This window comes from Scyliorhinus torazame, chromosome 14 (genome assembly GCF_047496885.1).
Source record: "Scyliorhinus torazame isolate Kashiwa2021f chromosome 14, sScyTor2.1, whole genome shotgun sequence".
NCBI classification, from domain to species: Eukaryota; Metazoa; Chordata; class Chondrichthyes; order Carcharhiniformes; family Scyliorhinidae; genus Scyliorhinus; species Scyliorhinus torazame.
The window spans coordinates 123,541,599-123,554,115 of record NC_092720.1 but is presented as its reverse complement, the minus strand read 5'-3'; the positions used below and the strand labels follow the sequence as shown (position 1 = coordinate 123,554,115).

The following is a 12,517-nucleotide window of genomic DNA, read 5'->3' as shown; positions in this document are numbered from 1 at the left end:
GGAGTTGGGGGTTGATGCGGGATCAGCAGAGGCGGCTGCAAGAGAAGGTTGAGGACCTGGAGCATCGGTGGCGCAGGCAGAATCTAAGAATCGTGAACCTGCCGGAGGGAAGCGAGGGAGCAGATCAGATGCCGGCGCATATGTGGGGAAGACGTTGGAGAAGCTGCTGGGATCACACGACCTCTGGAAGTGGGTCGAGCGCACAGGGCGCTAATGAGGAAGCCGCAGGGGACTGAGCCGCCGAGGGCGACGGTGCTGCAATTGCACCGATTCCTGGACAAGGAGTGGATCTTGAGGTGGGCCGGGCAGCTGTGGTGCTGCACCTGGGAGAGCAGTGAACTTCGAGCATATCAGGACCTGGGTGCAGAGATGGCCAAGAGGAGAGCGAGCTTTAATAAGGTCAAGCCGATGCTCTTCAAGAAGGGGGTGAAATTTAGGATTCTGTACCTGGTGCGCTTGTGGGTGACCTATGAAGGCCGGGAACTGTATTTCGGGACGCCGGACGAGGCGATGGAGTTTGTCAGAGACAATGGACTGGCAGGGAAGGGGGACATTGAATTTTGGAGGAGATTTGGCGCTGTGTTTCTGGGGTTGGGTTGGGTCACTGTGATACTGTGTTTGGGACCACTGTTTTGCTTTGGGTTTGATTCTGTTCTTTGGTGGGGGATGGGGGGTTTGTTCTCTTTGATTGGGTCTGGGGTGGGGTTGTTTTGTTTGCACTAGCAGGATAGCTGAGCGGGGGGGGGTAGGGAAATCGGGGGGGTAGGATGCTAGGCACCATGGGCGGGGGCTACCAGGCTAGCTGGGAGGGCTAGTTCACGGAAGCGCAGTTGGGGGTGAGCAGGTGGTTAGTGGGGGTTTGGGATTGTTGTTTTGGGGGCTTGGTGGGAGGGGGAGGGTGGATAAACTGCTGACAGCAGTAGGAGGTGGATTGATAACAGTGGGTACCCGAGGACGGGCCTGAGGAGGTGCAGGACGCGGACTGGTGGCTGACCTAAGAGGGGCTATGGGTGATCGGCCATAGGGGGGGGGTCCCCAGACCAGATTAATCACGTGGAACGTGCAAGGGTTGAATGGGCCAATCAGGAGGGCCCAGGTATTCGCACCATTTAAAATCTTGAAGGCGGACGTGACCATGCTACAGGAGACCCACCTGAAGGTGGGAGACCAGACTAGACTGATAAGATTAACAAGCATGTGGCATTTGAAGTGGTAAATATAGTGGCTGAGGTATATTATGGTGATTGGGAAATTGGAGGGGATGCCGGTGATATTAATGAACATCTATGCTCCGAACTGGGACAACGTCGAATTTATGAGGCGGGTGCTGGGGAGAATCCCCGACCTGGACTTGCATCGGCTGGTCATGGGGGAGGATTTAGTTTAGTTCTGGATCCGCGACTGGATCCGTTGGGTTCGAGGTCGGGGAGGGTGTCGGCAGCAGCGAAGGAGCTAAGAGGCTGCAGATGGAGTTTGGGCTTCTATCTACGGGAAAGGTGGTGTGACTGTTGAGAAGGGTGAGAGGGGCGGTGTATGAGTATGGGGAGAAGGCGAGCAGGATGTTAGCACACCAGTTGAGGAAGCAGGAGGCTGTGAGGGAGATCGGGAAAGTAAAGGACGCAGGAGGGAATATGGTATTGGACCTGGCGGCGGTGAATGGGGTGTTTAGAGTTTTTATAGCAAGCTGTACGAACCAGAACCTCCAGCCGGGGCAGAAGTGATGTGGCGGTTTTTCAAGGTGTTGGAGTTCCCGAAGGAGCTGCTGGAGGGCCTGTGGACCCCAATTGGGCTGGTAGAAGTGGTGGAGGAGCTGGAGGCAATGTAATCGGGCAAGGCCCCGGGGCCAGATGGGTACCCAGTGAAGTTTTATAAGACGTTCTCGGGGGTATTGGGGCCGCTGCTGGTGAGGGCTTTTAATGAGGCAAGGGAGCTGGGAGTGCTCCCCTCAACATTGTCGCAGGCTTCGATCTCCCTCATTTTAAAGCGGGACAAGGACCCGGAACAAGGTGGGTCATACAGACCGATCTCTCTGCGAAATGTAGATGCCAAACTATTGGCTAAGATCTTGGCCTCGAGAACAGAAGGTTGTATCCCAGGGGTGATAGGGGAGGACCAGTTGGGGTTTGTGAAGGGGAGGCATCTGGCGGCCAACATCAGGAGGCTACTCAATGTGATCATGATGCTCCAGAGGGACGAGAGGTAGACGTGGTGATCACCACGGACGTAGAAAAGGTCTTTGATCGAGTGGAGTGGGACTATTTGTGGGAGGTCATGGGGAGGTTTGGGTTTGGGCAGGGCTTTGTGGACTGGGTCCGGTTGTTATACAAGGCACCGGTGGTGAGTGTGCGGCTGGACCAGGTGAGTTCAGATTATTTCAGGCTGCACTGGGGGACGGGTCAGGGTTGCCCACTCTCCCCACTACTGTTTGTCCTGGCTATAGAACCATTGCCGATGGCGCTGAGTGTCAGGGGATCTGGCAGGAGATAGTCCAGGGGGCTGGGAGGGGAGGGGGAGGGGCGGGGGGGGGGAGGGGGGGGGGCGGCTGGAGGGATTTAGAGATACTAGAGGAATTCGGCCAGTTTTCGTGATATAAATTGAATATGGGCAAGTGCAAGGTCTTTGCGATCCAGGCGAGGGGGCAGAAGAGATTGGAGCGATGCCGTTCAAGGTGGTAGGGAGGAGCTTTCGGTATTTGGGCATCCAGGTGGCGTGGGAATGGGAGCAGCTGCACAAGCTGAATCTTGGTCGGTTTTGGTAGAGCAGATGAAGGGGGACTTTTGGAGGGATTCGCTCCCAGCAGTCATTGGTAGGGAGGGTGCAGACAGCGAAGATGACGGCTCTTCCAAGGTTCCTGGTCGGCTTTCAGAGCCTACCAATTTCTAGCCCCAAGGCGTTCTTTAAAAAAGCGAATGCGGTGATCTTGGGGTTTGTATGGACAGGTAAAACCCCACGGGTGAAGAAGGTTTTGCTGGAGTGGGGACGAGGGGGGCGGGGTTGGCGCTTCCGAACTTTATAAATTATTATTGGGTGGCGAACATAGCGATGGTCAGGAAGTGGGTAGTGGAGGAGGGTCGATTTGGGAGCAGGTAGAGGCGGCCTGATGTAGGGGCACGAGTGTCGGGGCACTGTTAACGGCACCTCTGCAGTTCGCGCCGGCCAGGTACTCCACAAGTCCGCGACTTCCAGTGACGGTGGGCGGGAGGCGGCCGCACAATGGAGAGCCCCCTTCTCGGGAACGGCAATTTCAGGGCTTTAAGCCCGGTCCCAGGGTCCGCGGAGGCGGCAGAAGAAGGGAGAAGGCACGGAGGAGGCACTGAGAAGACACAGGAGGGAAAAAAAAAAAGAAAAATGTCGAGGGTGTGCAGAAAAACGGCCGAAAAAAAACCAGCTGGAGGTCCGTCGGGGAGTGGAAAGGTCACCACGGGGTCACCAGGAAAAATGGAGGCTGGAGCACCAGGGAAGGCCGCCCTGCTTACGCTGAAGAAATAACCAAGGTGATGGCTGCGGAATTTGAAAAGCAGTTGGCGCAGATTGTGAAATGCATGGAGACGGTGAGGAAGGAGATGAGGGAGGTTTTGAGTGTGCTGGTGGAGGAGGCGGTTTCCCCGGTGAGGACGGAGGTGGCGAGCGCAGTGGCGGAGGTGCGAGAGCAAGGGGAGGCGCTGAAGGAAGTGAAGGAGACGTTATTGCAGCACGGTGATTAACTTGCCTCGATGGGGAAAGAGATGCGGAAGGTGATGGATACCAACAAGGATCTGCGAGGAAAAATGGAAGACCTGGAAAATAGATCCAGGCGACAGAATTTGAGGATTGTGGGGCTGCCCGAAGGAGTTGAAGGACCGAAGCCGACTGAGTATTTTGCCGCGACGCTGGCAAAACTACTGGGGGAGTGGGAGGACCCCATCCGATATGAACTGGATCGGGCTCATCGGTCGTGGAGGCCTGTACCAAAGGCGAGTGAGCCGCCAAGGGCAGTGACTCTGTGCTTCCATAGGTACAGGGTGAAGGAGAAGGTCCTGAGCTGGGCCAAGCAGAAACGGGTGGTGCAGTGTGCTAGAGCTGGTATACGTGTATACCAGGACTTTACGGTGGAGCTGGCAAGGAGGCGGGCTGCCTTCAACCGGGTGAAGAGGGCACTGTACATTAGCAAGGTGCGGTGCAGCATTGTATATCCAGCTAAGCTGAGGGTGACTTACAAGCTCAGGGACTTTTATTTTGGAACGGCGGAAGCAGCGGAGGAGTTTGCGAAAGCAGAAGGACTGTGGCAGAACTGACAAATTGAGGAATGGCCATGTGCCGATGTAACCTCATGACTGTATTTTCTTCTTTTTTGTATCACTGCGCGCGGGTGTAGAGACTAAAGGAGCCAATGTGGTATATATTTGGACAAGGGAAGAGGCGGGACTTTCACTCAAAATGAGAGTTCTTTGGGGTGTAGGTGGATAGGCGGGGTTTGTGTGCTAAAAGGGGATCTTTGGGCTTTCCTGGGGCCGGGCAAGTGAGAAAGGGACCCGGGCGGGGGCCTCCACGCTGGCCGGTGTGTGCCGGCCAGTGAACGGGAGTGAGGTGGGGGGAGGGGCTGCGGCCATCGGAGTCTGGCAGAACAGGGTCCGAGTGGTCTAGCCGGGGTGGAAAGTTGGGGGGGAAGGAACCGAGGGTAGGGGGAGGAGTTTTACAAGAGGCAGTGGACGGGAGGAGCTGGAGACCTGGGGTGGGGGGGAGCTGTGTAAGATTAAGGGTGACTACGGGTAATCCCTGATTTATTTTTGTCATTTGTTTATGTAAACATGCGGGTTGAGGTTTGGAGGTTGGTGGGTAGATGGGATCGTTGTTGTTATTATGGGGACTGGCATATCTTGCTGATTATTGTTTATTGTTGATGGATGTAAATGTGGGAGAAAAATTTGAAAATGGAGGAGAATTTTTTAAAAAAAATTTTTTTAAAGGTACTCCACAAGCCCGGTAGTAGTGGCAACCCTGAGGGTTGGGGACAGTGGCGGCAGCACATTGGGCTGGAGGGGGTGTCGGTGTGGGCACCGATATGTGGTAACCGCCAGTTCGCTCCCGGGGGTCTGGATGGGGGGTTTCGGAGGTGGCAGCGGGCGGAGATCGAAGGATTTGGAGATCTTTTTATCGATGAGGGCTTCCCGAGCTTGGAAGAGTTTGAGCTGTCAGGTGAGAATGGGTTCCGGTATCTGCAGGTGAGGTACTTTGTGCGGAGGCCGGTGTCGACCTTCCCCCACCTGCTGCCCCAGGGGCAACAGGACAAGGTGGTGTCGAGAGCAGGAGTAGGGGAAGGAAAGGTTTCAGAGATCTACAAGGAACTGATGGAGTGGGAGGGAGCCCCGATTGGGGAAGTGAAGTGAAAATGGGAAGAAGAGCTGGGTGTGGAGTTGGAGGCTGGATTATGGGAGGAAGTCCTGAGGCGAGTCAATGCATCCTCGTGGTCCACAGGGCGCACATGACTGCGACCTGGATGAGCAGGTTCTTTGAGAAGGTGGAGGATAGGTGTGGGCACAGTGCGGGTAGCCTGCGAGCCACGTCCATATACTTTGGGCATGAAGGTTTTTTGGCAGGGATTTGCTGACGTCATGTCAGAACTATTAAAGGTGAAGGTGGCGATCTTTGGTGTGTCGGAAGATCCGGGAGCCCAGGGGGTGAGAGAGGCCGACGTCCTGGCCATTGCCTCTCTGATGGCCCGGAGACGGATCCTACTTGGATGGAGGGACTCAAAACCCCCGAAGTCGGGGGTATGGGTGAGCGACATGGTGGGGTTTCTCAAACTAGGGAAAATCAAGTTCGCCTTGAGGGGGTCGCTGCAGGGGTTTGCTCGGAGGTGGCAGCCATTCATCGACTTCTTCGAGAAAAATTAAGCTATCAGCGGGCAGGAGGGGGGGGAGGGAAAGGGGGGCATGGGGGGTTGAATAAGGTTAGGAAGACCAGTGGAAAGGGGGGCTGGGGAAGGAAGTCCTGTTTGTGTAAGCCATGTTGGCTGGGGTTTGTTATTGGGTGGGGGTCTTGTTTATCTTGTTTTGTTCCCTTTCATACCTGGTGGTTAAATTGTTAAAATTATAAATGCCTTAATAAAATATTTTCTAAAAAAGAATTGCAAGTTCTTTTTCCGCATCTAAGCAGCACAAACTAGCAAAATCTGAAAGAAAAGGTTGGAATGATTAATCCAATAGGCTGACCTCATTTCCCGACAGGTGGTACATCCTGGCTTCTTGCAGCAAATGGAACACCTCTGGGTTCTGCCGAACAATTTCATCGCCTTCCACTTGCTCCACAAAATACCAGGGGTCCAGGAGAGGCAGGCGGACGTGCTTGAGGACCTGGAACAGCTGAAGCCGCCTCTCTGGCTCTCGGTGGCGCACCCAACGGGTCACCGTCTCGAACACCTGCTCCTCGTCCGTGACGTAGAGCTCGTCGCTTCTGAGGATATCTGACAGGATCTCCGCCGGCAGCTCCAGGAACTCCTCGTGAGTCAGCACCTGAGGGAAGTTCTGTATGATGTAATTCTCGACTCGCCTCCGCAGGTTGTCCAGGGCGTGCGTGTCGGCCAGCCTGAGGATCCCCACGCAGTTATCCGGGTGCAACGCTTCCATGAGGAAGCTGGCGCAGGCATCCACCATCCGCGGGAACTGTCAGACAAGGAAATAGGCACAAGGTCAGTGTAGTATAAGAGTCTGGCATATATTAGGTTAATGTAGGACTGAGTACACACAATGATGTAAGAGACACATGACCCTGATCCAGGGTCAGTGTTGTGTTGAGCAGAGATGTGTATAGACCGAAGCATGGAGACAGCTTCTAGGCTGTACATGGGCAAATAGTTCTAGCCATTAATAAAGACTCACAGTAAACCTACAGAAAACTATGGAGACTTCTTTAAGAGATACCGATCTGTAATCAACACCCTTCCAACAGTCAGTAGTCACAAAAAGCACCTCTCCGCCCCTCCCGCCCCCTCACTGTCTCTTCGGTTTTCTGTTCCTGCCTCTCCCTCATATTGAGGTGGCACTGTGAGTATCGGAAGACGAAGTGACCATGGGTTGTATCACAGCCAAACCCAATCTTGATGTCCACACAAGTATAATAGGAGTCACCAGTTCTGCAGGTGTTTTTTCCATAATCATAGGGCACTGAGGCCAAATGTAGCAGCCCTAGCACAACCTCTCTATCTCCCACCCCACCTCAATCCGGCACCGAGATCACCAAAGTAAAGTTTTGTTTATGAGAGCACCAACAAACGAACCAGTGGGCTAGGCTTCGAAAAAAAATAAGGTCCTACTTTCAGTATCTCAGGATGTCCCAAAGCACGTTACCACCATTAAAATAATTCTTGAAGACGTGTCACTCTTAGGATGTGGAAAACCCCAATTTAATGTCCGTGTTTGGGAAAGTGAGTGTTGACAAGCTCATGAACCGAACGCACGCATCCATTTTCAACGTGTGCATGGATTTCTCGTCTCATATGTCAGCTTGGCTCATTGCTAGCACTATTGTCTCAGAGAGAGAAGGTTGTGGGATCATAGCCTCAAACATGAACTTTAATTAATTAATCTGGGTCAACATTCACCAATTCAGTACAGAGGGAATGCTGCACTGTCGGAGTTGCCACCTTTGGGATAAGACATTAACCTGAAGCTCAATGTGTCCTCTCAGAGGACGGTGAAAGATCACTTTCATGAAGGGCAGGGAATTCTCCAGTTTCCTGTCAAGTACTTATCGCTCAACTCAAACCACCAAAAAATATAAATGCCCATTTCCCTCATTGCTGTGAGTGGAATCTTTCTGGTCAAAAATTGGCTGCACATTCAGTAAAGCAACAGAAACTACACTTCAACTTACAGTTTTGGCTCAGTGTAACCTTCCTGGATCTGGGTTTGAAGGTCCCACTCCATAGACCAGGCTGCTACATCGCTGCAGAGCTGATGGAGTATTGTACTGTCGCAGGTTATATCTTTCCAATGGGACATTAAACTGAGGCTCTGTCAGATCTCTCAAATGCAGAGATCCCTTACCGCTCTTTGAAGGACATTTATCCCCAGTGTCTGAGCCGATATTCATCCCTCAGACAACAATGCTAATGGAGGCTCCACGACCAATGAAAGTAAAACAGTTTGGGTGGGATTCTCCGGCCGCATCCGCCCGGCGACCGGGGAATCCTGCCCGAGGTCAATTGACTTCTCCATTGTCCACGGCTCGCGTTTTTGCGGCGGGCGGGTCAGGAGAATCCAGCCCTTAAGATCATTCCTAGGAATAATTAACAACTATAGAAAATTTGTATCAAATCTAGTAACCCTACTCAAACTGTTATTGTGCGGGAAACAAGCTTGGCATTGGATTCCAGAGTGCGAAAAAATATACCAGTCAGCTAAACATGTACTAAAGAAGTCAGAGTTGTTGGTACATTTCAACCAAAAGTTACCATTATAACTTGCATGTGATGCTTCAGTGTGTGGTGTTGGAGCAGTGGCGTCTCATATACTACCTTCAGAGGAAAAGAGATCAATAGCTCTTGCATCACATACATAAACAAGTGCTGAATCAAACTATGTTCAGTTGGAGAAGGAGGCACTGAGTATTATTTTTGGTGTGGGAAAATTTCACCAACACCTCGATGGTCATCATGTCACACTATTGACAGATCACAGGCCGGAACAGCTTTTTTGGGCCACACAAAGGTATTCCTTCATTGGTAGCAAGTAGACTCCAATAAAGGTCTTTTCACAGAATCACAGAATCTACAGTGCAGAAGGAGGCCATTCGGCCCATCGAGTCTGCACCGGCCCTTGGAAAGAGCACCCCACTTAAGCCCACACCTCCATCCTAACTGAGTAACCCAGTAACCCCACCTATCTTGTTTTGGACACTAAGGGCAATTTAGTATGGCCAATGCACCTAACCTGCACACCTTTGGACTGTGGGGGGGAAACCAGAGCACCCGGAGGAAACCCACACAGACACGGGGAGAACGTGCAGACAATCCTCCCATAATCCAAAGATCTGCAGGCTGGGTGGGACCATGCTAAATTGTCCCTTATTGTCGAATGGTGTGCAGGTTAGGTGGGGATTATGGGGTTACGGAGATAGAGCAGGGAAGTGGGCTTAGATAGGGTGCTCTTTCAGAGGGTCGGTGCAGATTAATGCTCCGAATTGCCTCCTTCTGCACTGTCGGAGGTCTATGGTTCCATGATCCTGTGACGGGAAATGTACTGGAAATTTAAGGGGAGGATAGCAGGAAAACATCCTGAATTTAAACCATACATTTCCAGGAAATTTGAATTAACAGCAGAGTGTCTATCTATTGTGTGGGATAAGAGTAATAATTTCTCTAAATTTGTGACAAAGAGTACTGGAATAATTACATGAAGGACACCCAGGTATAGATCAAATGAGGGAACTCGCACGGAGCTACTTTTGGTGGCCAGGGATCAATACCCAGAAAGAGGAAAAAGCTGGACTGTGCCAGTCACGTACGCGGGTAAGGAACGCACCACTGTTGTCCCCATTGCATCAATGGGAGTGGCCTAAAATGCTGTGGCAACATCGACACATTGGTTTTGCTGGTCCATATGAAGGGCACACGTTCATGGTCGTAATAGATGCACACTCCCAGTGGCCTGAATTGGTCCTGATGAAATCAACAACCGCGGAACAAACTACTGAAAAACCTGATGGGATTTTCGCCAGATATGATAAACCAGAACAAATCACGAGCGACAACGGTCCACAGTTTATGGCTCAAGAATTTGAGGATTACTTAAAGATGTGTTTTATTAAAATCAGCACCCTACCACCCACCCATGAACAGTTTAGTGGAAAGGTTTATTCAGTCCTTGAAGCACGCACGGAAAGTTTCCAAGGACCAAGGTTAATTCCATCGCCCTTAAACAGTGTCTGGCGATATATCGCAGCAACACCACACCTAATTACCAAGAGTTTCCCCAGCTTTTTTCCAAAAAAGAGGAAACTGAGAACTACCTTTGATCTTACCCCAGGTGACGTCCGAGATAGTAGGACATAATCAGCAGTCGCACATCATGAGAAGGGAAGGTAACTCGAGAAGATGCTTGTTTAAACAAGGAGAGAAAGTGTTGGTGTGCAGCTATACCATGAGCAAGAAGTGGGTTCCTGCAGCTGTGTTGGCTCAAACTGGTCCAGCCTCTTATACCGGACAAACGGGAGATGAGTTTTTGTGGAGACGACACGCAGATCTGCTGCTATCTACACGTATTGATGTGCCAGTGCCAGGTACAACAGAACCACCTCAAGTGGAAACACCATCCACGCAGCCAGATCATGTGACTGTGACATGTGGTCAATCCACTGAAGTAAAGATTGCCGAAGAATCCTCTGCTGCTACTAGTCTTCCTCATGCAAAAGGGATTGCAACGCCTTCGAGGATAGTAATCCACAGACAAACTTGAGATTACATCTAATGTCAAGAACAATCAAGTCCCTGAAGTGTGCAGGCAAATTGTGAGATTGTTACTGATGCCCCAACCAGTGGAAAGAAAGGGGTGTGGAGTAAGGCATATGTTAGGTGAAAAAGTTACACAGAGATTTATTAAAACATAGGAAACGCGACTAGAAGTTGACATTGAGCCACAGGCTGGTCCACCAGCTCAAATGGAATAGGATGAATACTTGTCAAAGAAGAATATAATAAAGATACAGGGAAATGGGGATTAAAACAGACTGCTGAAGACTGGCACAATGGGCTGAACAGTATCCTTTGTTGCAAGGTCTAGAATTCCCAGTGTTCGAAGAGCCAAAGAAAGTTGCCAATTTCACTTCTACAGGTTGCTATAGGGGGCTTTAGCTGAACTCCCTGGAGAACAGTACAATCAACATGAAAAATGGACGGCAAGTATGGGAAATGGGTGTGACACTGGCCTATGGGTGTCCAAGCTAATGTGATAAAATTCCCCTCTGTCTGTGGCATCTAAAGGTTCCAAGTGAAATAAGTTGAGGCAGACTCAATCCAATAACTAGCAGGCAGGGAGCCAAGTACAAATCAATGCCAGTGAGTAATCTTACACAGAATATGAAATAGGAAATATGTTCATGTCGTTAAGTGTGTTCTTCCAAGGTTAACTCTGAACCATGTTGATCAAACAACATTTTTCAAAATCTTTCATGGGATGTGGGTGTTACTGGCAAAGCCAACATTTGTTACCCATCCCTAACTGGCCCTGAGCTGAACATTTCAGAGGGCAGTTAAGAGTAGACCACCTTTTGCTGTGGGTCTGGAGTCGCATGTAGGCCAGACCAGGTAAGAACTGCAGATTTCCTCCCCGAAAGAGCATTATTGAAGAAGGGGGGTCTTTAGAACAATCAATGATAGTTTTATGGTCACCATTACGGAAGCTAGTTTTATAGTCCTGATTTTTATGAGAATAATCAAATTTAAATGATCTGGTGGGATTTGGACCCCTGTCCCCAGAGCATTAGGCTGGGTCTCTGGATTGCTAGTGCAGTGGCATTACAACTATTATACCATCTTGACAGAGGGCATCAAGGAAGCTATACTCAAATCTCTTACAGTGGCTGTCCTGGAAATGTTTGCTGGGACACTGCTTTACGTTGTATTTAACCATGCTGTGGCCTGGATTGGACCTGTTTGAAATAGTGTGAGTGGGGCTTTAATCCATAACTAAATGTGTTTCGTATCTCACCTAGTAATACCTGATGTATAGTACAGAAGGAGTTTCACCCTGTATCTATCCTATACTGTGCCTGCCCTCGGAGTGTATGACGCAACATGTTGAAGGAGCATACGTTTAGCCGGGATTTTCCGGCAACTCCTGCGGCGAAATTCCTGCAGAGGATGAGGCGAGCCATTGGCTGCTGGCGGGGTCTCCCAGTCTCGCCGTGGACTACGGATCTTTGCGTGGCTCACCCGCTTCACCACCAGGGAACTCACCACGAGGGACCGGAAGACCCCGTCAGTGAGAGGAGCAGGAAAGTCCCGCTCTTTGAGTTAGGTAGCTGTGGGTTAAAGTCCTACTCCAATACTCGACCATAAAAATCAAGGCTGACACTTCAGCGCTGCTCGGTCAGGCACCCTTCAGATGAGATGCTAAATTAACGCCCTGTCTATCTTCTCAGGTGCATAGAAAAGATTCCATCGCACCATCCTGAAGAAGGACAGGAGAGTTATCCTGGTATCTTGATTGATACTTATCTCTAAACCAACATCATATAAATGGAGTATCTGGTCGTCATCACATTGTTGTTTGTGGAGTTTGCTGTGCTCAAATTGTCTGCTTCAGTTCCTGCATCACAAGAGTGACGACACTTTAAAAAGTACTGCACTGGCTGGAAATGGCTTTGGGACGCCGTGCAGTTGTGAAAGGTGCTATATAAATGCAGGTCTTTCTATCTTTACTCTAAGTTCCCCACAATTAGCCTTCTATGTCTTAGACTGTCACACAAACAAAATCATAAACAAGAAACATGTTGCAGGAGAGGGGAGACATTGAGACATTGTGTGTGGGGGGGGGGGGGG

General features: G+C 50.6%; 1 protein-coding gene across 1 annotated transcript in view; it reads right to left on the bottom strand.

Moving 5' to 3' along the window:
• The window catches only part of LOC140390001 (kelch-like protein 6), a 69,168-nt gene that overhangs the window by 33,208 nt on the left and 23,443 nt on the right, over positions 1 to 12,517 (bottom strand). Inside the window, exon 3 of the mRNA XM_072474763.1 lies at positions 6,192 to 6,641. Within this exon, the coding sequence (XP_072330864.1) occupies positions 6,192 to 6,641 (450 nt within the window). The remainder of the gene's footprint in view (positions 1 to 6,191; positions 6,642 to 12,517) is intronic.